General features: G+C 38.9%; 3 protein-coding genes and 1 pseudogene across 3 annotated transcripts in view; 1 reads left to right on the top strand and 3 right to left on the bottom strand.

Annotated features, from left to right (window-relative positions):
• Positions 1-26,466, top strand: part of LOC139938916 (DNA repair protein RAD51 homolog 4-like) — a 155,628-nt gene that overhangs the window by 85,463 nt on the left and 43,699 nt on the right. The gene's annotated exons all lie outside the window — the stretch shown is intronic.
• Positions 4,261-8,475, bottom strand: LOC139938265 (uncharacterized). Its single transcript, XM_071933678.1, has 3 exons — positions 7,497-8,475; positions 5,083-5,952; positions 4,261-4,280 (listed from the first exon to the last, which is right to left on the bottom strand). Exons 1-3 carry the CDS (start codon positions 8,473-8,475, stop codon positions 4,261-4,263), a joined length of 1,869 nt encoding a protein of 622 aa, XP_071789779.1.
• Positions 14,447-18,955, bottom strand: LOC139938264 (ficolin-2-like; annotated as a pseudogene).
• Positions 19,083-26,393, bottom strand: LOC139938262 (tenascin-R-like). Its single transcript, XM_071933676.1, has 4 exons — positions 26,277-26,393; positions 22,553-22,783; positions 21,910-22,504; positions 19,083-19,270 (listed from the first exon to the last, which is right to left on the bottom strand). The coding sequence occupies exons 1-4, from the start codon at positions 26,391-26,393 to the stop codon at positions 19,083-19,085; spliced, it is 1,131 nt and encodes a 376-aa protein (XP_071789777.1).

The following is a 26,466-nucleotide window of genomic DNA, read 5'->3' as shown; positions in this document are numbered from 1 at the left end:
AGCTCTGTGTACATGTCATCAAAGCCCAAGCCCATTTCAAGGTATGGAAAAGGCAAGGCATTACTAGTTTGAGTGGCACATCTTCATGGCACAGTGTTTGATCCATTTACTTGTAATCACCAGAATAGATGAATGCATATATACCATCATATCTGGTGGTTTTGATATGGACCATTTAAATTAGAACAATATCATGCCTTCAACCAGCATCATCCTTTGTACTGCACATCACAGTTCTGGTACTGCCCCATCCCATTGATGATTATTGTCCTTGCCCACGGTGCTGAATATCATTCCATCGTGGTAATCAATTTCATCACTTTTCGTGTTCATAACTGCTGTTTTTTTTTATACGCATGTGTAAAACTAAAAATACGTTTTTGGGGTTGAACAGAGAACTATTGACTAGAGTGGGATCCGAACCAATGACATCCGGATTAACGTGCCGGCGCTGTAATCCAAAGGTCGTTGGTTCGAATCCCACTCCAGCAAATTTGTCTCTGTTCAACTCCAAAAGTCATTTAAAATTTTACCCAGTCAGTTTCCCTTGTAGTTCTTATTGTAAACTCAAAATACAAATACAATAGAAATATAAAGAGTTATGTAAAAAGTAAGGTGATTTGGATACTAAAGGGCAAGGCTAGTGGTGAAGTTAATTGTCATAGAAAAAGAGTTGAAAACCGACCTTAACACAAATTTAGCCTGGGGAGGTATTCAATTACAGCTGATATTCTATAAAAAAGTAAAATCCATATTGATTTTGGAACCAAGTGGAGCCTCGCATTTTTATGGCAATCAATTAGGTCACCAAGGACTGTGTCGTTTGGGCTGTAGCCAGTGAAGCTAGTGGTAAAGTTGTCTTAGAAAAAGAGTTTAAAACTGACCTTAAAATACGAATTGAGTCTGAGCAGGTACCTAATTAAAGCCGGTATTCTTTAAAGAAGTAACTTTTCTCATTGATTTTGAAGCAAGTGTAGCGTCCTCACACATGGCAAGCAATTAACGTTGGTATTGACGTCAGTTTTTGTAGCTTGTTGAATTACGATTTGTGTGCATGATGTCTTTTGCCATATTTTAAGAATCTATACTTTATAACAGTCTTGATTACAAATTGCATCTAAGATACTCTCACAAATACAAATTACTTAAATGAATACCAAACTGCATTTCAAAGCAATATTAAAATCAGAAAAGGTGGATCGTGTGCTTTGTTTGTGTGTGGTGGTGGGGGGGGGGGGGGAGGGGTTGAGGCAGGCAGTTGCAAATACAAAATCTTTTAGGCTGCTCGTTTCTCAAACCATCTGCTTAGGGATGTTACGGTCCTGGGTGAGGGTCTCCTCCAGCCTGGTTGCACCATGTTTTATAGCATTGCTGCTGTAGCCGAGTTGGATGATGTTTTTGTTGCTCAATATTCTCATGTGTATTCATAACCTTAATCTGCCAAAGTCGTTTTTTACTTTCATGCTCTCTGCAAAAGAGAATCTAGTTTTGCTTAATTAGGTAAAGTTTTTACATTAGCTGGGCATTTCTGGTTCACAGCTGGAATATAAAGTTGACATCATTTATGTATAACCAAAGCCTTCACAAAACTATAAAGAAATGTTTCAACTTGATATCAATAATCTGTTGGTTTGATCTTGCAGTGATGTTCTGTTGAATGAATGGGACAACCTAAGCAGACAGTTCTTTAACATTTGAGATATCCTTGTTACTTTGGATAGACACTGGGAGACTGCACATGACGTGGACTCTTCCATGGTGAGTTTCTTCAATTATTAACTCTCCTGATTTACAGTAGGAGTAATTAGAGGATGGCACTTTCTTTGTACAGATAGGGGAGACAGTTGTATAACCTGCACTACAGTTCATCCAATATCTCTTTAGTCGGTGAAAATACTGGAATTTAGCTATTTTTGTAAAGTTTGTCAGTTAACAATTTGTCAAGGAAAAACGTCCTGGAATCTTGTTGAACCCACCAATGATGATACATAACAATTAGTAATGGCAGTTCCATATTCTAGTTAACTTTCTTACCTCTCATGATACATCTGTGCCTTGTTCTCAGTAAATGTTGATTATGCTGTCTTTGTGGGGTTTAGTGTTCTTGATCTCTCAAAGCTATAGGATGCAAGAGAAGAGCGCCCTCTGCCTCCAGAGCTTGGTACTCATCACCTGTTTTAACTCTGCATGTTCTGCATGTTCCAAAGACTCCCTATGTGGTGGGGAAATTGGTCAAAGGAATTGGACTCTAACAAGTTAGTGTACACTTTTATATTACAATTTCTGTATCCCCCAAACAGTTTTTTTTTTTTTGGGGGGGGGGTGGGGGTGAATCTAGGTCTGATCAAGGAGAATCGCAAAGTACAATACTGCCTGTTTGATTGTGCACAATGGTTGAAGGGCACTGTGGGAAGGAAATGGCAAAACTGTTTTTACTGTTGCCCCAACAATGCAAGATTCCATTTGGAATGTCATCATAGTTCCTGATGCAATGTGGGGCTAGAGCCAAGAAGCAAGGGGAGTTCAGCGGAATGGCTCTATTCATGGAGCCATTTTCAAACAGGTTCGTTCATCCATGTATTGCGTTACAAGTAGGAATACTTGTTTTTTGTTGAGTACCAATGTTGTCTGCAAGCTGTAGGTGAAAACCACAACATTTGACATCTTGTAAAAACCTTCTCTACCATGGATTCATGAAAGGGACCTGTTAGCTTAGTTAGATGTTCATCTTTATCATCAATCGATGGTTCTCTACTGGTCTCTTCACTCTATGATTGCTAGTAGGTCATGATGATTTGTTCACAATGTTGCTTCGAAATGTTTTTTTTTTAATGTATAAGTCTGTATTTCCTAGCTTTAGGAGGGCTTGGCTTGGCGTAGGAGTCTGCCCAGGTTGAGAGATGTATGGAGGAGAAATCACTGAAAAAGACCTAGGCATGATGTAGACTGAGAATGAATTGTAGAGACAGAAATAAGCAGGCAGAATGACAAGTAAGATTAACATGACTGGTATGAGCTGATTGTTTTATTTCCTCACATGGTGGCTGTGAAATAGCCTGAATTACAAACAACAAACTGAATTTGATTCTGGTTGATGGGACTGCACTAATGGTAAACTGTTGATGCTGATCATTGAATGAGAATACTAAACTAATCTGAGTGTTACTAGATTGGATGTTAGTTACAGGTACAATGTTCAGATTGTCATTTAGAGGGGAATATCTATTGTTATAAAACTTGGATGATCACCGTTTTTAAGTTGTCTTCAAACCAGCTTGTTTTGTTGATAAGCTCTGTACTAAAACCCAAATTCTTGTTTTCATGAATGGATTGTTGACCATGCAGAGCATGCATTGAATAAGGTTTACCAGCATGTTATTTTTGTGCATTTTTAAAAACTACTCTTTGGTGCAGTAAATAAGTTAAGATTTAAAACACAAATAAAAGTTATACTATTTGAGTAAAATTCTTCAACAAAAAGTTGCCAAAATACGGCAAAGAATGTTTGTAGTAAAAATCCATATTGAATGAAGACTGTCTAACTTAAAACTTCAGTTAAGTTTTTATATATGATTTATATTATATTGCTGTAGCAGGTCAAAAACAGCAAGCCCTTTTCGTAACAATTGTATCAATTCAGAAATCCACTAAATAATATTAAATATAATAGTTTAAAATATTTGTAACATTCACTTGAGAAATATATTGGACTAAAATAAACTTCTGCAATTTCTATAATTTAAAAAAACTCCCTATGTGCTATAACAGTGTCACTGGGTTCACAACAAAAACAGCTCAATTCCCAAAGATCTAAAAAATATTGAATTATAAAACAAACAATCCCAGACTACATTTTCACTTTTTTCAGATGAATTTCTACAACCTATTTACATTTGATTAAATTGAATGCTTAACCTGCCTCTTTATGCTGGCTTTTGTGAACTACAATGATCTTTACTGTTGAAATTAAATTGCTCATTTTGAACAATGAATGGTGATGCAAATAGAGCAATCATTTTCAAACCAAATCGGAGATGCTGGATGTTAAAATGAGTAAATTTGTGCTGAAAGTGGTTGGGAAAAGCTACCAAATACATTTAAAATTATAAACAGATAACAGTAAAACCACACAGATCTGCAAATCACCAATGATATTTATAGTAAATGTTAATTTATTTTTCCTTAAGTAAAGTTTTATAACATTGAATTAACAAGATTTTAAAAAAATTGGTACCGATACTTAATAACATGAGATTATAGTCAACTACTCTCTGTGCTCACTGAAAGTGCATCAAATTAATGAGGTGTTCAATGTCTCAAACAAAATCACCAAACTACACATCAAATGCATAATTACTGAAACTGAAGCTTGCCATGGATTGGAGCAAATCTCTAAAAACTCCCCAATATTTCTTCAAATTTCACTACTATACATGCTATAGCCTTATCTGGTGCAAGACAATATAGTGCTTTTAAAGAAACACTGGAAATCAGTGTCATTTCCTCAAAGGTATACTCTGATTTAATTTTTTAATAAATTGTGCTGTTTTTTTCTTCTTTCGTTTTCAATTCTTACCTTAATTTAAATGTCACCACATGCACAAAAAACATTGATGAATATGCCCATTTTTATCGCATGTGTAAAACTCAAAATACATTTTTGGGGTTGAACAAAGAAAAATTGACTAGAGTGAGATTTGAACCAACGACCTCCATATTGACATGCCTGCGCTCTAATCCAAAGGTTGTTGGTTAAAATCCAACTCCAGTAAATTTATCTTTGGTCAACCCGAAAAATCATTTAAAAGTTTACCGATTCAGTTTCCCTTGTGGTTTATATTGATATATTCTAAATACAATACAAATATAAAGAGTTATGTAAAAAGTAAGGTGATTTGGATACAAAAGGGTTCAACTCAACTTCAGTATAAGAAGGTGTTTTTTATTCTTTTTGCAAGAATTAGCTTCCCAATATGTTTGCAGCGCTCTACTGTGTAAAATCTTACCAATTTGATAGGCGTATTTTCATTGAACATGTTTTGACCGATTTGAATCCTGTCCCCGGATTAAACCACCATTTACTATCCACGGTATTGCCTTCATATGGATAATACATACTATTTAAATCGGCATGATAACAATCTTTATACCACCATCCTCCTTTATGATTTACAGCACAGTGAACACTGCCCAACAGATCATTATCTTTGTCCTTGGTGCTGAACATCATTCCATTGTGGTATTCAAGTGCATCACCTGCCGTGCTGCTCGCCTTGTAGGAGCCAATCTCAAGTCTAAAGTTGTCCCCATCAATCTTGAAGTGTCCATATTCAGCAAAGGATTCTTCTTCGTCCCATCCGACCATCTCAACCTTTAGCTTCCATGGTCCTGCAGACTCAGTCAGGGTACGTAGGTTGTCATTTCCAAGCCAGAATTCACCAGATTTGTCACCAAAGCCATTCTGGTAGTCAACCCAGTTTTGGTAGAAATCAACACTGTCATTCTGACGCCTCTGAATGACAATCCAGCCCTGACCATCAGTGTCCATGTCACAGTAGACTTGCAGGCCACCGTTGATACCAGCAGGGAATATTGTGTAGATACCACTCACATGACATGTTTCAAGAAGCTCCTGGCAACTGCTGTATTGAGGCCCAGAGGTAGTATCAGGATGTAATACTTGAGGTGTTTCTACATCAGCATCAAAGTACACACTACCATAGTGTGTCATGAAGTCATCAGGATACTGAGCCCTGGTAGCATTGTTGAGCTCACACAGATGATTTTCTATGTTGTAATTGACTGAGTGACACTGAGGATCAGCATGGCAGTAACTCACACAGGGGACATGAGACCGAGTAACTTTTGATTGATAAGAAATTTGAAGTAATTTCCTATTTTCTGCAGAAAGAAACTCTCTCATATTTGTCTTACAGGCAGCTGCATCAGAAGCTGTCGTTTGATTGATGTTAAAATGATCAGTGTAAGAGTGATAGCTGCATGTAGCATCAGGAGTTGTGTTAAAGAAGCCATCATACATTGCATGTAGAGTCAGTCCTGGTTGATGTGGATTTGCTTTCAGACCAATGTCTCAAAATGAGAAAGCTGACTCTTCACCGACTGATTGTATGGTATGGAGAATTACGTGGGATGCTGTAACTGGTTACTCCTGGTCACATGCACCAGCAAGAGTGATATGGTACAAAGTCTGGCTGTTTTGTCTTCACCCCATGCGTGAAATTCAATTACTTTAAAATAAATAGGCCAACCAATTTGTATAAATAGTGTCCTTGTATTGGAACTACCAGGCAGTAGTGTATAAATCCACGGACAGTGAAAACATCGCTAGAGTTAACATTACCAAAACAAAATTACTGGGTTGAAAATAATTTAATTAGTTTGCCATTTTTTGGGTATGATTAAATTCCCTTCAAACAGCTTAAATATGACTCTTCCTTGTGGATATAACCACCACAAGGAGTTAACAAGAAGTTGGTCATACTGATGTGAGTGTTTTCTTTGTATCTGTGTATTGAGCACTACATGTACATCAAGAACGATGCAAATTAACGTTTGCAGCCTCGTTGCACAATAAATGAAATTATAAGTTGTCATTTCTAAAGATGTTCACTCTTGAGTGGAAAAAAGGGTTAATGGCTGTAGTTATTAAATTAACTTGCATTTCACCTTGAAACCTCTGTGTACATATATGTCATCAAAGCCCAAGCCCATTTCAAGGTATGGAAAAGGCAAGGCATTACTAGTTTGAGTGGCACATTTTCATGGAACAGTGTTTGACCCATTTACTTGTAATCACCAGAACAAATGAATGCATATCATCATATCTGGTGGTTTTGATATGGACAATTTATATTAGAACAATATCATGCCTTCAACCAGCATCATCCTTTGTACTGCACATCACAGTTCTGGTACTGCCCCATCCCATTGATGATTATTGTCCTTGACCCACAGTGCTGAATATCATTCCATCGTGGTTACCTATTTCATCACTTTTCTTGTTCGTCACTGCTTTTTTTTAATCGCATGTGGGGTTGAAGAAAACAAAAATTGACTAGAGTGAGATTCGAACCAACGACCTCCGGATTGACGCGCCGGCACTCTAATCCAAAGATTGTTGGTTCGAATCCAACTCCAGTAAAAATTTCTTTGGTCAACCCGAAAAATCATTTAAAAGTTTACCCAGTCAGTTTTCCTTGTGGTTTATATTGACATATTCAAAATACAAATACAATAGAAATATAAAGAGTTATGTGAAAAGTAAGGCGGTTTGGATACTAAAGGGTTCAACTCAACTTCAGTATAAGAAGGTGTTTTTCATTCTTTTTTCAAGAATTAGCTTCCCAATATTTTGTCAGTGCTCTTCTGTGTAAAATCTTACCAATTTGAGAGGTGCATTTTCATTGAACATGTTTTGACCGATTTGTATCCTGTCCCCCGTTTGTCTTCTGTTCCCCTAAGAAACCAATTTATACCATCCTCGCTGGTAGATTCATATGGATAGTACATACCATTTAAGTTAGTATCATAACAACGCTTGTACCACCATCCTCCTTTAGCATTTCCAGCACAGTGAACACGGCCCCATGGATCATAATCCTTGTCCTTGGTGCTGAACATCATTCCATTGTGGTATTGAAGTGAATCTCCTGCTGTGCTGCTGTTCTTGTAGGAGCCAATCTCAAGTCTAAAGCTGTCCCCATCAATCTTGAAGTGTCCATATTCAGCAAAGGATTCTTCTCCATCCCATCTGACTATCTCAATCTTCAGCTTCCATGGCCCTGCAGACTCAGTCAGGGTGCGTAAGTTGTCATTTCCAAGCCAGAATTCACCAGACAAGCAGCCAAAGCCATTCTGGTAGTCAACCCAGTTACGATAGAAATCAACACTGCCATCTTGACGCCTCTGAATGACCATCCAGCCCTCAACATCACTGTCCATGTCACAGAAGACTTGAAGGGTATTGTTGAATCCAGCAGGGAATATTGTGTAGATACCACTCACATTATGACCTGCCTCAAGAAGCTCCTGGCAACTGCTGTATTGAGGCCCAATGGCTGTATCAGGCTGTGTAGGGAGTGCTTGGTCAGGAACAGAGAGGTGGGGTGTTTTTACATCAGCATCAAAGTACACACTACCACAGTATGTAAAGAAGTCATCAGGATACTGAGCCTTGGTAGCATTGTTGAGCTCACACAGATGATCTTCTATGTTGTAATTGACCGAGTGGCACTGACGATCAGCATGGCAGTAACTCACACAGAGGACATGAGACCAAGTTTCTTTCACTTGATATGAAACTTGAAGTAGTTTTCTATTTTCTGCAGATAGAAACTCTTTCATCTTTGTCTTATAGGCAGCTGCATCAGAAGCTGTTGTTAGATTGGTGTTTAAAATGATCAGTGTAAGAGTGATAGCTGCATGTAGCATCAGGAGTTGTGTTACAGAAGCCATCATACATTGCAAGTAGATTCAGTCTTGGTTGATGTGGATTTGCTTTCAGACCAATATCTCAAAATGAGAAATCTCACGCTTCACCGACTGATTGTATGGAATGGAGATTTACGTGGGATGTTGTAATTAGTTACTCCTGGTCACATGTTGTCAAAAATATCAGCTCAAGTGATGTGGGTTGGTCGACTTTTTGTATTGTTCTGTATACAATGATTTATAACTGAAGCAATTCCACTTTGATTAGAGTGTTCTTGTTGTCCGTACCTCAGGCATGAGAATCTTCCGGTTTAAACCGGAATTCCGTTTTTTTTCCTTTCAAAATTGTGGTCTCCGAGTTCGATGTGAATTTGCTATAAAATTCGGGGGGTAGGTTTTGGGGGGTATACATTTGGATTTCTCTAATCCCTCTTCTCTAGTCAGACAATGTCAGTTTACCTTATGTAATTGTTACTAGCGGGATGCCGCTAAAAATCCTTTACACAAATATTTCGAAATGTGGGTGAGGGTGTTTTACGCCTCTCTCAATATTTATGCATGGCGTCATAATTCTAACCCAAAATGAAGCTATTTCGCACGTCCACCACTACTTGCAGTGGCTGTACCCACCTCGTTTTGGGTTAGACAACGTACCTTATGCATCTAGAAACTATAAGGCTCCCCCGTGATCCTTATAGGGGTCTAATATGTTGGGCCTCCCTAACGTTACACGTTTTTCAAATCAGCGTTGATAGGTGAAACTGACCGTTAGCCAGCAATAACTAAAGTTTCTTTTGTACTACACTACCAAAACTTTCTCCACACACTCAATATACATTCATAATGCTTGCATTTCCTTTTTAAAAAACATCGCTAAAAATGACATTTTTACGTCCCACGATACATAGCGTTGCTACAGCACTATAAGTAAAGCGAGTTTTTGGAACATGCTGTGTGCCACAAATCTAATTTATCTACTGTTTTTTTTTTTCGGGGGGGGCGGTAAGAGCGTAGGCCTCTTTTTAGTTTATTGTCATCTGAATTGGTCTTGTAAACTTTCTGGTCAATAGGCTGCATGTATAACAGGAGCACTTAACGTGAACGTCAAAAAAGTGTTTTGTAGGCAGAGATGCCAAGTCCAGAGGCTAGCTATGTGTGAGATTTTTCAAAGCTCAACCCCCATCCCCCCGGAAAAAAATTGCCAGTGTAAGAAGGCCTTCTTAAATCGCCGCCCAACCTTTTTTATTTTTTTTATATTTTTTTTTTTTATATATAAATAAATAAAACAAAGTGAAATTTAATTGTGGACAAAAAGTGTTTCAAAATGCATCAGAAGCCTCCTCAGAATACTTTAAACTCACTTGAGGTACACAGGAGATGTTGATGGTTAATGTGGAGGTTCGATTGTGTCAGATTATATCCTTCCAAACTTGAAAAAATTAGACTCAAAATGATGTTCAATATCAATCGCTCACTTCTTCTGCCTGTTGTGTCTTCGCTAGTGGAGCGCATTTCAACGAATTTGCTAAAAGAATCGGAACAAACTTGTGCGCAATAAGCGTTTTGCGCTCTGCCGAATTTGAGCTGAACCTACTGGATGAGCAAAAGCGTGCGCAATCTGCAAATTTGCGCTCTGTTTGTACAAATTTTGTACAAAAAATGTCGTTAATTTTTTTTTCCCGATCTCGCCCCAATAATGGTTGATGTGCGTGTGAGCGTGAGACAGAGCCCAAATGCGTGAGTCTCACGCCTAATGCGTGAGACTTGGCAGGTCTGGTTTTGTTTTAGTCACTTTGGGCTTATTGCATCTCGCGAAATTTGAACGACAAACGACACAATTTCTGACCGCGTTCATGTTCACGCTGCTCTAGGAACAAACCTCCATACATCCCATATCTCTGGAACCCTATATCGTACAAACTAAATAAAAACGATAAACTCGTCCCCACTCCTTAATTTTCTCTAACTTATTTCACTTTCAGAAAGCATGTCAAGTCATGTTTAGGGTTTGTTACGTCAATAGACAAACTCCTAAAAATGTACCCTATTCAGCCGCACGAGGTTTCTTTTGTTAATATTATCTCCATCAGTAACCAACCCGACGGGCCGATGGCTAAATTAGGCTTCAAAATAGCCTTGCTCAAGGCAGTCGCATTATTCGCTCCGAAAAGACGCAGCTGTAAACCCACCCGCCGTATACCCTGTGCATGGTGTGTGCGATCACACCGAATGACCAACCCGTATACACACTGTCACATCGCACGAATACTGTTCACACAAGTCATCGCACTCGTACACCACTAACCGCATGCGGATAGTGTACGGGGGCATCGTGTCGTGCGATGTTACGCACAGTGAATACGTGTGGGTTTTACGCACAGTGAATACGGGTGGGTTTTTATACAGCGGCGGTCTTTTTTCGGAGTGAATAATTCGACTGCCTTGAGCAAGGCTAGCTTCAAAATGGATTTGGCAAAATGTACATTCTGAGACCTGACCGACACACTGCTCTAACCAATTTTGTGAATGGACTTATTCAAAAGGAAACTTAATGTCGTTTTGCTTAACAACTTTGACCAAATGCAAAGCAAAGTTCTTTTTTTACAGCTTCAAAACAGCCTTTGACGTGTGTGTATAAGTTTCACCATAGAGTAAGGAATGGTTTCACAATTCTCCCTCCATGGTTAAACTCTGAAACTGCAACATTATACCTCCATGAACAGACCGTAATCTAAAACGGTATTCATGTACCCATTTGAGTTTACTGGCAAAAGGTCCAAGGTCGCCACCCACTGTCAACCTAAAGTGGTCCCACGGCGACCTTCTTCACCAAGCAACAGGTGGCCTGTCTCAAACCAGACATCATGATAATTTTCATGCCGTTTGGAAGTGAATGCTTTTTTATAAATATTCTCCATTTAATCTTTTCAACAAATGAGTCACCCGCAGAAGGATTTCTAGGAAGTCTGATAACAACGTCGACCAGTGGTTGACACATGGTCACCTGCGAAACATCAATCTACGGTACTTCATCCATTCAATGCAAATTCGGTCAAATTCGTGAGATTGGTTTCGGTTTTGTCCTGGCACCCAGCCTCTTCGACCCTTTCGACCCTGCGCGGCAATGAATGAACCAATCCGGAGAACCATGCTTAGTACAACACGAAAGTAACCTGACCAAAAAGGGCGGATCGAATGGCGGGTGGGCGGGCAAGGGGCAATGAATGAACCAATCCGGAGCACCATCTGCGAAACACTGTCCAATGAGTCGCCTGTCAGAAAGATTTCTAGGAAGTCTGGTAACAACATCGACCAGTGGTTGACGCACGGTCGCCGCCCAAACTTCCTCCAAACACATGACTTGTAAGTGCGAGTTTGGATCCGGGTTTTGCAGACTTGCAACCCGATGTCTGAAACCACACAAACGTATTGAATTCCACACAAACAACCGTGTTGGATTCCACAAGGATGCCATACCACTGGACCTTCTAATTTTCAATCCAAGATGGCGCAGGTTACGCTTTTAATAGTATAGATTATCGCGGATCCAACGTACGGCGTTCATGAAAAAACGGCACCTAAGAACTAAACAATAAATTGCCGTCCAGCAACTGGCCCAGTTTACGGCTTGCGGTCTTCCTGGCATCGCGCATGCATGCAGCAGCAGCGACAGATGTATAAACTTGCCTCATTCCTTGCTTCGTTTATAGTGGTACGGTTCAATAATGTTTGCGTGTAATGCGCTTGCTGCTGCAGCAAAGATAACACGTGTGGAGACTTTTGAAAGTCTACTGAAAAAACAATGCACGTGTTTGCACCATGTGTACTGTGTACTGTGTACGTGCAGGTTTGTACACGAACCAATGAGCGGCGCGGCACGAATCTGAGATCACCGGCAGGCCATGGAAAACTGGTACCTATTATTGCCTCAAAACCAGCGAAAGATATATTGGGAACCAGCGAACACACTGTACGTCCGGACGACGTGCTTTCTTCATTGGTTCTATTTCTATGTTGGGGTCTAATCTCAACCTCGTTCCAGTTATACCCACTGATCTCCATTATACTGTCAGTATAATGGAGATCAATGGTTATACCCTATGCTGAATAACAACCTCTTTCTCAAAAACACATCGCTCTCGCCAGATATATTTTAAAATGTGCGTCGCCGACGGATCGTTAAAATCACAAACATTTAATTGCAAAAGAATTTCTTTTACACAACCGAATTTCAAATCAAGAACCTATAAAAATGGTTGTTGGTGAGAAAAAAAGCATTTTCAAGGGCAGAAATAAGGGATAAGATCGTCAGAAAAATTAAAATATTACTATTATTTATTTTTTTCTTTCTTTTTCCGGAATTGTTACAAAATCGCAGGCGAACCCAAAATTGTTTGAATTGCTTAAGCTTTACATTCTTTATTTTCCCTTAAACCAGTTATTAAACATTAAAAAAAGGAAAAATCACACAAAAGTAGCTCACTTCTACCTGGAAAAATAGGTGTCAGAAATGCATCAGAGACCACCACAGAGCTTCTAAAATACCCAGAGCTCCCAGGGCCCTTAAGCAGTCGTGTTGTGTGCTACGCACACAAAAATCATTGAATATTGACATTTCCGATCAACTGAATTTTTTTCCTGTTTTTTTATCATCACCCATTCTCATGCCTGGTACCTACCATGTCATATATTGTGTATTAAATCCATGGACAGTTGCTGGATTTTTTTTAAATACCAGTCAATTTTAATTTGAAGGTGAATGTTGACATAACTATTTTCCGTCAAGTGGGTCTTACTTTAACCAATTGCTACTGCAAGAAGCTTAATATAAGCAGCCTTGGTGCGCAGATAAATAATTTGTTCAGTTAACAAAGAATTAGTTTACGCTTGACAGGAAAACATCATGTACAGAAAATTGCATTTCTGTGTCTTTCTTAAAGTAGGAATTCGGTCAAGGCAATTCGATGCTGGTGGCGGGTATGGATGTATCCGTACCAATTTAAACCCTTTTTGGGGGGCTGAACATTTTTCCTTATTCATCTATGTGTTCCCAACGACACCACATTGTTTTTGTTTTTCCAAATATGGAATCAATGTCTAGGAATTGATCCAGCAGCATGGATCTAGATATAAGTTGTGTGTTTTACATGGTTGTTAATAGACAATGGCGATTCTGCTGGTTTTTTTCACTGTGATTGTATCGCAGCAAGAGGCTAAGTAAGTTTGGTTAGACAAATAATTCAACCTCATAAGAAATATAATAAGGACATAGGAAACACCAAACACCGACCCAAGGTGAACCTAACCCCTCATTATTTGGATTAATAAGGGAATCAGTGTGTGGTGAAGAGGTTTTCAACTAACGGCTTAAACCCAACGAGGCCTGGTTGTTGATAATTTTACCGAGACGAAGTCGAGGTAAACTATCAAGAACCAGGCCGCAGCGGGTTTAAACCACTAGTTGAAAACCGATTCAACTTACTTTGATTCCCATTCATAAATACCTTTTCGGTCAAAAAACATCAACACTTTTGGTCTAAAAGTAAAATAAATGCAAAAACTAAATTTGTTCAATGATTTCTTTCAACACAACACCCCTCCAGCTAATGGTAAGGCCCCCTGGGATAAACAACTCCTTATAAGAGAATGCTGTGCGCGTTACGCGTGATGTGGCACAACTGTTTCAGTCGTTGCTCTTGACCAATAAGAATGAAGAAACTGTTTTATAAGCACAGGTGCAAGCTCGCGTGTCACGCCCATGTTTCAACACTTTTTACTGGTCATAAACACAGCTTTGTACACACCCACATGATGCACTCTCCACCAATAGGAATAGCGAAACTGTCTGAGGTGTTTATGAATTGATATTAACATTTTTAAATGGGGAATTGTTAGGGTCTAAAACCAACTTCAGTATAACAAACTATTTGTTGTTTCTTTGTTGAAAAATTAGCTTCCCAATTTCCTTTCCTATGCTTTATTGTGTTAAATTTTACTAGTTTGAGGGGCGCACTTTCATTGAACACGTTTTGACCGATTTGTATCCTTGTATTCCCCAATAAAACCAATTGATACCATCCCGGCTGGTAGATTCGTATGGATAATACATACCATTTAAATTAGAATCATAACAAACTTTATACCACCATCCTCCTTTAGCATCTACAGCACAGTGAACACTGCTCCATGGATCATTATCCTTTTCCTTGGTGCTGAACATCATTCCATTGTGGCGTTTAAGTGCATCTCCTGCTGTGCTGCTATTCTTGTAGGAGCCAATCTCAAGTCGTAAGTTGTCCCCTTCAATCTTGAAGTGTCCATATTCAGCAAAAGATTGTTCTCCATCCCATCTGACTATCTCAATCTTCAGCTTCCATGGTCCTGCAGACTCAGTCAGGGTACGTAGGTTGTCATTTCCAAGCCAGAATTCACCAGACAAACTGCCAAAGCCAACCTGGTAGTCAACCCAGTTACGGTAGAAATCAACACTGCCATCCTGACGCCTCTGAATGACAATCCAGCCCTCACCATCATCAGTGCATGTCCATGTCACAGTAGACTTGTAGGGTGTTGTTGAATCCAGCAGGAAATATTGTGTAGATACCACTCACATTATGACCTGCCTCAAGAAGCTCCTGGCAACTGCTGTTTTGAGGCCCAGAGGAGATGGTTGTATCAGGCTGTGTAGGGAGTGCTTGGTCAGGTAGAGAGAAGTGGGGTGTTTCTACATCAGCATCAAAGTACACACTACCATAGTGTGTAATGAAGTCATCAGGATACTGAGCCCTGGTAGCGTTGTTGAGCTCACACAGATGATCTTCTATCTTGTAATTGACTGAGTGGCACTGAGGATCAGCATGGCAGTAACTCACACAGAGGACATGCAAATGAGTTACCACTTGGTTATATGAAAATTTGTCCAATTTCTTATTTTCTGCAGAAGAAAACTCAATCATCAGCTGAGAATGTTTAAACAAGTGGCAAGAGCAAATAACATGAACTGCAAGTGAGAGATGTAACAGTATGGAGAAGTACTCCATGCTGAGACAAAGTTACTTTCAAACTACAGTGTGGAGGTAATCAAGACTAGAATAATTGTATTGGAGTTTGTAACAGAGAGATGTTTACTACAACCCCAATTCCATTCAAGTGTTGTTGCTATCTGCTGTACATCTGTAGTTGTCTTCTACGATTCAGGATTGCATCGCTTAAATGCAAGTAAAAAGCTGATCGTAAAACACGAACCCAATCTGACGTGGTAACTAATTAAAGCCGATATGCTTAAGTGTCTTCACTGAATTTGAAGTGAGTTTGGTCTCATGTATGGCGACCAATTAGGTTTCTAAGGACTGTGTTTCTATTGACGTCAGAAGCCAGGAAGGAAAAAATAAAACTAACAAAATAAGTTTGAAACAGACCTTAAAACATGATTCAAGTTTGAGTAAGGTATCTAATTAAAGCCACAAGCCCCTTGCACTCTAATGCCTAAAGTGGCTGCGAACAGCCGTTACATTTGACCCACTTCAATTCACACAGAGTTGTTAAGGATATGAGTAGATATGTATATTTTTTATGTCAAGTTTGCAACCCAATTTCTAAAATCAAAATAACTTCTCTGTTTATGTTATTTTTGTTGAAATTTCTCTTGAAACAATGTGATTCAATAAATAAACAGTGTTTGCAATGTACATGTATGGGCAATTTGCAATGACCATACAGTAATTTTTCTTAAAGGCTAAAAATGGTTAATTAAGAAAGTTATCTCATCTACTTTGAAGTGAATGTAGCCTCACACGAACAATTAGCTTTCCAGTGACTTTGTTGTTATTGTAATTACGAGCCAGTAAAGCTAGAAGAGAAGTTGCAGTCGAATCACTGATTAGATTGCATCTTAAAATAAACAATTAAAAGCTAACCTTCAAAGTTGGGACTCAAGCCTCGTTTTTAGATGGGTGTTACTGTTACTTTTGTCTAAAGTTGACCAGTATTGAAGCCTTTAAACTTTAAATAAGTGGAGACTCACACTCTATGGCAATCAATTAGGACTACGGTGACTGTGTCATTGTTGGCAATAGCCAGCAAGGCTAGTGGTGAAGTTAATTGTCATAGAAAAAGAGTTGAAAACCGACCTTAACACACGAATTTAGCCTGGGCAGGTAACTAATTAAAGCTGATATTCTTTAAAGAAGTAAGATCCTTATAGATTTGGATTCAAGTGAAGCCTCATTTTTATGGCAATCAATTAGGTCACCAAGGACTGTGTCGTTCGGGCTGTAGCCAGTGAAGCTAGTGGTAAAGTTGTCTTAGAAAGAGTTTAAAACTGACCTTAAAACACGAATTGAGTCTGAGCAGGTACCTAATTAAAGCCGGTATTCTTTAAAGAAGTAACTTTTCTCATTGATTTCGAAGCAAGTGTAGCGTCCTCACACATGGCAAGCAATTAACGTTGGTATTGATGTCAGTTTTTTGAGCTTATTGAATTACGATTTGTGTGCATGATGTCTTTTGCCATATTTTAAGAATCTATACTTTATAACAGTCTTGATTACAAATTGCATCTAAGATATTCACACAAATATAAGTTACCTAAATGAATACCAAACTGCATTTCAAAGCAATATTAAAATCAGAAAAGGTGGATCGTGTGCGTTGTTTGTGTGTGGTGGTGGGGGGGGGGGTGGTTGAGGCAGTTGCAAACACAAAATATTTTAGGCTGCTCATTTCTCAAACCATCCACTTGTGCATGTTTCTCCTTATTGGGGGGGGGGGTGTTAACGGTTCTGTTCTGGGTGAGGGTTTCCCCCAGCTGGTTGCACCATGTTTTGTAGCATTGCTGCTGTAGCCGAGTTGGATGATGTTTTTTGTTGCTCATTAATCTCATGTGTATTCATAATCGTAATCTTCCAAAGTTGTTTTTACTTTCATTCTCTTTGCAAATGAGAATCTAGTTTTGCTTGACTAGGTAAAGTGCTTGACTAGGTAAAGTGTACTTAACATGTAGCCGGGGCATTTCTGGTTCAAAGCTGGAATATAAAGTTGTCATTCATTTATAACCCAAGCCTTCACAAAACTATAACAAAAAATGTTCCAACTTGAATTCAATAATCTTATGGTTCGATGCTGTTATACTTTCCACAGGCAGTGATGACCTGTTGAATGGATGATGGGACAACCTTAGCAGACAGTTCTTTAACATTTGAGATATCCTTGTTACTTTGGATAGACACCGGGAGACTGCACATGACATGGACTCTTCTTGGTGAGTTTCTTCAAATATTGAATTTCTTCAACTCTCCTGATTTACATTAAGAGTAATTAGAGGATTGCACTTTCTTTGGCCAGATGGGGGAGACAGTTGTATAACTTGCACTACAATTCATCCAATATCTCTTTAGTCAGTGAAAATACTGGAATTTAGGTAAGTTTGTCAATTAACAATTTGTCAAGGAGAAATGTCATGGAATCTTGTTGAACCCACCAATGATGATACATAACATTATACAGTTGTTGCACGCTGTGATGGGGAAAATGGCGCCCGAGGCGAAGCCGAGGGTGCCAATTCCCCTCGAGGGTGTACAAAACCCATGGACCCCAGTCACCTTGGCAACAATTGTTTTGTTATACCTTTGTTTAATTGTTATTCCTCTTTTCAAAGTTCTGTTGTCATCTTCAAACATTATTACGATGGACTATTCATTGTTTTATAAGCAGACGAACAAGAAACAATTCCCTCGAACCCGCGGTTGTTTTGAAACCAGCGGTGGAAATCGACCAACGCTGGGAACGGTCAAGTTGATGTACACTGGTGTACATCACCTTTCATGTTACCCGGCCAGTCGAGCTATGTAACATGCGTTTTTGTTGCGCGTCACGTGATTGGTTCTCGACCAATCAAACTTCACAGTTTGTTACCAAGGTATAACAGATAGTAATGGCAGTCTTTCGGTTCATATTCTAGGTAACTTTCTTCCCCTCATGATACATACATGTTCCTTGTTCTCAGTAAATGTTGATTATGCTGTCTCTGTGGGGTTTAGTGGTCTTGATCTGTCAAAGCTAGTAAGATGCAAGAGAAGAGCGCCCTCTGCCTCCAGAGCTTGGTACTCATTACCTGTTTTAACTCTTCATGTTCATAGACTTTCTATGTGGTGGGGAAATTGGTCAAAGGAATTAGACCCTAACAAGTGTGTGTAAAATTTTATATAACAATTTCTGTATCACCCCAAACAGGTTTGGTTTTTTTTTTGGGGGGGGGGTGAATCTAGGTCTGATCAAGGACATTCGCTAAGTGAAATACTGCCTGTTTGATTATGCACATTGGTGGAAGGGCACTGTGGGAAGGAAATGGAAAAAATGTTTGTACTGTTTTGGGTCGAAGTGTTCCCCCATTTGGAATGTCATCATAGTTCCTGATGCTATGTGGGGCTAGGGCCATGAAGCAACGGGAGTTCAGCGGATCAGCACGATTTATGGAGCCCATTTTCGGACAGGTTCGTTCATCCATATATTGAATTACAAGTGGAAATACTTGTTTGTGTTAAGTACCAATGTTGTCTGCAAGTTGTAGGTGAAAACCACAACATTTGACATCTTGTAAAAAACCTTTATCGTGGTTGGAGGATAGGGAGCTGTTAGCTTGATGAACTTCCATAGTCGGTTAGATGTTCATCTTCATAATCAAATGGAGCAAACTCTGGCATTGCTGACAATGGTTCTCCACTGGTCTCATAGGGTGCGTTCAGACACGGTACTACATTGTAAAGTTGGTTTAAATCATGGTTCAACTCGATTGAGTTCAACTCAGTGTGTCTGAATGGATCTAAAGTTAGTCCGAATCGAGTTCAACCCACAAAAGATAAACCGTCCAGGGAGGGGGTTTATCTTTAGACCGTTTCGGGTTTATCTTTTAACACTGTGTGTGGACAGAATAAAAAAGATCACATCCGGTTAAACTCACAACAGGCAACCCATTGACCTCCGTAATTATTACGTAAACACACGGTGACCAATGAACAGGACAATAAACAGGATGTTAGAGTTACGGGGTCGCGTTTTGTTTGACCTCTTAAAACCAAAGATAAATCGGATCAGGTTTAACTCGGTGCTGTCTGAACGCAAAGGGGTTTTATTTTTATGATCACCCCCTACTGCTCGTAAAAGTTAAACCGGTTCGGGTCTAACTTAGTACGCTGTCTGAACATACCCTTAGTCCATGACTAGTAGGTCATGGGGATTAATGCCAGAGTCCAACTTTAGGATGTCTACGAGACACCCTCTTGATCTTTTACCATGTTGAGGCTCCCAATTGTAAAGAGGTTATACGCGTCCATTTTGATAAGAATTGCAATGTTTTGTATGTCTAAAGCCCGGTTCAGACTTCCTGCAAATGTGAATGCGTTACGAATGTTGACGTCACAGCCCTGTTCACTGTGAATTTTGGGCAACCGTTGAGCCTTATAGTTCAACTGATGTGACTTATTTGTTGCGAATTTTTGACCTAACTAATTTTATCTTAATTGCATTCACAGGAAGTATGAACCAGATTTAGTCTAGTTGTGATTGAGGAGAGCTGGGCTTGGAGTAGGAGTGTGGTCAGGTTTAGGGATGTATGGAGGAGAAATCACTAAAAAAGACCTAGGCATGATGTAGACTGAGAATGAATTGTAGAGACAGAAATAAGCAGGCAGAATGACAAGTAAGATTAACATGACTGGTATGAGCTGATTGTTTTATTTCCTCACATGGTGGCTGTGAAATAGCCTGAATTACAAACAACAAACTGAATTTGATTCTGGTTGATGGGACTGCACTAATGGTAAACTGTTGATGCTGATCATTGAATAAGAATACTAAACTAATCTGAGTGTTACTAGATTGGATGTTAGTTACAGGTACAATGTTCAGATTGTCGTTTGAGGATGAAGGTTTTTAGAGGGGAATATCTATTGTTATAAAACTTGGATGATCACCGTTTTTTAAGTTGTCTTCAAACCAGCTTGTTTTGTTGATAAGCTCTGTACTAAAACCCCAATTCTTGTTTTCATGAATGGATTGTTGACCATGCAGAGCATGCATTGAATAAGGTTTACCAGCATGTTATTTTTGTGCATTTTTAAAATTACTCTTTGGTGCAGTAAACAAGTTAAGATTTAAAACAGAAATAAAAGTTATACTATTTGAGTTGCAAACATTTCCCAAATATTGCAAGGGATGTTTTGTTGTGAAAATTCATATTGCGTTAAGACTTTCTTACTTCATTTGCAGTATTTATGATATATGATTATATTGCTGTATTAGGTCAAACATAGTAAGTCCTTTCAATATATCAGAAATCAGCTGAATAATATCAAACATATAGTTTAAAATATCTGTCATATTTAGTTTTATTTTCTGAACTAATATAAACTTTCAAAGACTCCCTAAGGGTCATTACAGTGTTACTTGGTTCACATCAAAAACAGCCTAATTTCCAAAGATCTAGAAAACAAATTGAATTAACAACAAACCACCTTTCTTGTTCAAAGCCTACATTACGTATTGTTGCCTATCAAGAAAGACGATTTAAATATCTTCATGTCAAATCTATATACTTTTGAACTAGTATTGGTAATTGGTAAATATTATGCTTGAGTATCTCCTTGTAAATTGGGAAAATACAAAGTTCCATAGGAAGGAACTTCTGTTTATATACATCGAGCCAAGACTACATTTACTTTTCTTCACATGAATTTCTACCACCTATTTACATTTGATTTAATTGAATGCTTGACGTGCATCTTGCTGTTGGCTTTTGTGAACTACAATGATCTGTACAGCCTAATGAACTTGAAGGAGCGTTGTTCGACCAGCATGAATGCTAACCTGCAGTAATTGAATTGCTCTTTTTGAAAGATGAATGCTGATGCAAAAGGGGCAATCATTTTCAAATGAAACTGAAGATGCTTGATATTAAATTGAGTGAATTCTTACTGAAAGTGGTAGGGCAAGGCAATCAAATACATTAAATTTGCCGATACCAGCAAAAACCACACAGATCTACAAATCACCATTGATATCTAGCCTACAGCCTACTTTTTGTTTTAAAAGGTTTTTCTTTTGGTAATATTCATTACCTTGAATTAAAAAGATTTGCAAAATTCGCTCAAGGTGCATTAAACTAATGAGGTGCTCAAAAAGTCTCTTCATGTGCGGTCTGCTGTTTTCAATAACAACATACAATCCCAAAATACAACTCATCAAACTTCTAGAAGGGTGGTTGAGAGCAGTTTGTATTTTAAAGGGTTAAACAGAATATTAGTATAACAAACTATTTAATGTTGTTTTTTTGTTCAAGAATTAGCTTCCCAATCTTTTTTCCAGTGCTCTATAGTGTAAAAGTTAAAAAATTTTAGAGGCGCATTTGCATTGAACATGTTTTGACCGATTTGTATCCTGTCACCCAATAAAACCAATTGATACCATCCTCACTGGTAGATTCATATGGATAGTACATACCATTTAAATTAGCTTCATAACAACCATTAAACCACCATCCTCCTTTGTAAGTTACAGCACATTGAACACTGTCCCACATATCATTATCCTTGTCTTTGGTGCTGAACATCATTCCATTGTGGTATTGAAGTGAATCTCCTGCTGTGCTGCTCGCCTTGTAGGAGCCAATCTCAAGTCTAAAGCTGTCCCCATCAATCTTGAAGTGTCCATATTCAGCAAAGGATTCTTCTCCATCCCATCTGACTATCTCAATCTTCAGCTTCCATGGTCCTGCAGACTCAGTCAGGGTATGTAGGTTGTCATTTCCAAGCCAGAATTCACCAGATTTGTCACCAAAGCCATTCTGGTAGTCAACCCAGTTACGGTAGAAATCAACACTGCCATCTTGACGCCTCTGAATGACAATCCAGCCCTCACCATCAGTGTCCATGTCGCAGTAAACTTGCAGGCCACCGTTAAATCCAGCAGGGAATATTGTGTAGATACCACTCACATGACCTGCCTCGAGAAGCTCCTGGCAACCGCTGTTTTGAGGCTCAGAGAAGGTGGTTGTATCAGGCTGTGTAGGGAGTGCTTGGTCAGGTACAGAGAGGTGGGGTGTTTCTACATCAGCATCAAAGTACACACTACCATAGTGTGTAATGAAGTCATCAGGATACTGAGCCCTGGTAGCATTGTTGAGCTCACACAGATGATCTTCTATGTTGTAATTGACTGAGTGACACTGAGGATCAGCATGGCAGTAACTCACACAGAGGACATGAGACCAAGCTACTTTGGATTGATAGGAAAGTTGAAGTAATTTTCTATTTTCTGCAGAAGAAAACTCAATCATCAGCTGAGAATGTTTAAGCAAGTGGCAAGAGCAAACAACATGAACTGCAAGTGACAGATGTAACAGTATTGAGAAGTACTCCATGCTGAGACAAAGTTACTCTCAAACTACAGTGTGGAGGTAATCAAGACTAGAATAATTGTATTGGAGTTAGTAACAGAGAGATGTTTACTACAACCCCAATTCCATTCAAGTGTTGCAGCTATCTGCTGTACATCTGTAGTTGTCTTCTACGATTCAGGATTGCATCGCTTAAATGCAAGTAAAAAGCTGACCGTAAAACACGAACCCAATCTGACGTGGTGACTAATTAAAGCTGATAGGCTTATAAAGTGTCTTCACTTAATTTGAAGCGAGTTTGGTCTCTTGTATGGCGACCAATTAGGTTCCCAAGGACTGTTTTTCTATTGACGTCAGGAGCCAGGAAGGGAAAAATAAAACTAACAAATTAAGTTTGAAACAGACCTTAAAACACGATTCAAATTTGAGTAAGGTATCTAATTAAAGCCATTATAATTTAACCCTTCAGAGACCATCAAGCCCCTTGCACCCAAATGCCTAAAGTGGCTGCGAACAGCCGTTACATTTGACCCACTTCAATTCACACAGAGTTGTTAAGGATATGAGTAGATATGATATTTTACAATATTTTTTATGTCAAGTTTGCACCCCAATTTCTAAAATCAAAATAACTTTTCTGTTTATGTTATTTTTGTTGAAGTTTCTCTTGAAACAACTTGATTCAATAAATGAAATGTGTTAGCAATATATGGGCATTTTGCAATGACCATACAGCAATTAATGGTTTCTAAAAGGCTCAAAATTGTTAATGAAGACAGTTTTCTCATCAATTTTGAAGCGATTGTAGCCTCACACAAACAATTAGGTTTCCAATTACTGTGTTGTTATTGTTATTAAGCCATTAAAGCTAGAAGAGAAGTTGCAGTCGAATCACTGATTAGATTGCATCTTCAAATAAACAATTGAAAGCTTACCTTTAAAGTTGTGACTCTAGTCTTGTTTTTAGATGGGTGTTACTGTTACTTTTGTCTAAAGTTGACCAGTATTGAAGCCTTTAAACTTTAAATAAGTGGAGCCTCACACTCTATGGCAATCAATTAGGACTACGGTGACTGTGTCATTGTTGGCAATAGCCAGCAAGGCTAGTGGTGAAGTTAATTGTCATAGAAAAAGAGTTGAAAACGAGTTGAAAACCGACCTTAACACACAAATTTAGCCTGAGCAGGCAACCAATTAAAGCTGATATTCTTTCCAGAATTAAGATCCATATAGATTTGGAACCAAGTGGAGCCTCGCATTTTTATGGCAATCAATTAGGTCACCAAGGACTGTGTCGTTTGGGCTGTAGCCAGTGAAGCTAGTGGTGAAGTTGTCATAGAAAAAGAGTTTAAAACTGACCTTAAAACACGGATTTAGCCTGAGCAGGTAACCAATTATTAAAGCTGATATTCTTTAAAGAAGTAAGTTTTCTCATTGATTTTAAAGCAAGTGTAGCCTCCTCACACATGCCAAGCAATTAATTTTTCAAAGGAGTGTGTTGGTATTTATGTCAGTTTTTGGAGCTTAACGAATAATGATTTGTTTGCATGATGTCTTTTGCCAAATTTGAAGAATCCATGCTTTAAAACAGTCTTGATTACAAATTGTATCTTAGATATTCACACAAATATAAGTTACCTAAATGAATAACAAACTTCATTTCAAAGCAATATTAAAATCGGAAAAGGTGGATAGTGTGTGTTTCTTTGTGTGTGTGTGTGTGTGGTGGGTGGGGGGGGGTGGTTGAGGCAGTTGCAAACAAACACAAAATGTTTTGGGCTGCTCACTTCTCAAACCATCCACTTGTGCATATTTCCCCTATGAGGGGGGGGGGGGTGTTAACGGTTCTGTTCTGGGTGAGGGTCTCCCCCAGCTGGTTGCACCATGTTTTATAGCATTGCTGCTGTAGCCGAGTTGGATGATGTTTTTTGTTGCTTATTAATCTCAAGTGTATTCATAATTTTAATCTTCCAAAGTTGTTTTTACTTTCATGCTCTCTGCAAATGAGAATCTAGTTTTGCTTTCTAGGTAAAGTGTTTACATAACAAGTAGCTGGGCATTTCTGGTTCAAAGCTGGAATATAAAGTTGTCATTCATTTATAGCCCAAGCCTTCACAAAACTATAACAACAAATGTTCCAATTTGATTTCAATAATCTTATGTTACGATGCTGTTATACTTTCCACAGGCAGTGATGTTCTGTTGAATGGATGGGACAACCTTAGCAGACAGTTCTTTAACATTTGAGATATCCTTGTTACTTTGGATAGACACTGGGAGACTGCACATGACATGGACTCTTCATGGTGAGTTTCTTCAATTATTAACTCTCCTGATTTACAGTAGGAGTAATTAGAGGATGGCACTTTCTTTGTACAGATAGGGGAGACAGTTGTATAACTTGCACTACAATTCATCCAATATCTCTTTAGTCAGTCAAAATACTGGAATTTAGCTATTTTTGTAAAGTTTGTCAATTAACAATTTGTCAAGGAGAAATGTCATGGAATCTTGTTGAACCCACCAATGATGACACATAACATTATACAATTGTTGTACGCTGTGATGGGGTCCATGGCGTTTTGTACACCCGAGGGGGAAAATGGCACACGAGGCGAAGCCGAGGGTGCCATTTCCCCTCGAGGGTGTACAAAAACCCATGGACCCCAGTCACCTTCGCAACAATTGTTTTGTTATACCTTTGTTTAATTGTTATTCCTCTTTTCAAAGTTCTGTTGTCATCTTCAAACATTATTACGATGGACTATTCATTGTTTGTTAAGCAGACGAACAAGAAACAATTCCCTCGAACCCGCGGTTGTTTCGTAACCAGCGCTGGAAATCGACCAACGCTGGGAACGAACAAGTTGATGTTCACCAGTGGACATCACTTTTCATGTTACCCGTCCAGTCGAGCCATGTAACATGCGTTTTTGTTGCGCGTCACGTGATTGGTTCTCGACCAATCAAACTTCGCAGTTTGTTACCGAGGTATAACAGATAGTAATGGCAGTCTTTCGGTTCATATTCTAGGTAACTTTCTTCCCCTCATGATGCATACATGTTCCTTGTTCTCAGTAAATGTTGATTATGCTGTCTCTGTGGGGTTTAGTGGTCTTGATCTGTCAAAGCTAGTAGGATGCAAGAGAAGAGCGCCCTCTGCCTCCAGAGCTTGGTACTCATTACCTGTTTTAACTCTTAATGTTCATAGACTTTCTATGTGGTGGGGAAATTGGTCAAAGGAATTAGACCCTAACAAGTGTGTGTAAAATTTTATATAACAATTTCTGTATCACCCCAAACAGGTTTTTTTTTTGGGGGGGGGGGGGTGAATCTAGGTCTGATCAAGGACATTCGCTAAGTAAAATACTGCCTGTTTGATTATGCACATTGGTGGAAGGGCACTGTGGGAAAGAAATGGAAAACATGTTTGTACTGTTTTGGGTCGAAGTGTTCCCCCATTTGGAATGTCATCATAGTTCCTGATGCTATGTGGGGCTAGGGCCATGAAGCAAGGGGAGTTCAGCGGATCAGCACGATTTATGGAGCCCATTTTCGGACAGGTTCGTTCATCCATATATTGAGTTACAAGTGGAAATACTTGTTTGTGTTAAGTACCAATGTTG

This window comes from Asterias amurensis, chromosome 6 (assembly GCF_032118995.1).
Source record: "Asterias amurensis chromosome 6, ASM3211899v1".
Taxonomy (NCBI): domain Eukaryota; kingdom Metazoa; phylum Echinodermata; class Asteroidea; order Forcipulatida; family Asteriidae; genus Asterias; species Asterias amurensis.
Note: the sequence above shows the minus strand (reverse complement) of the source record. Positions and strands in the feature narration are given on the sequence as shown.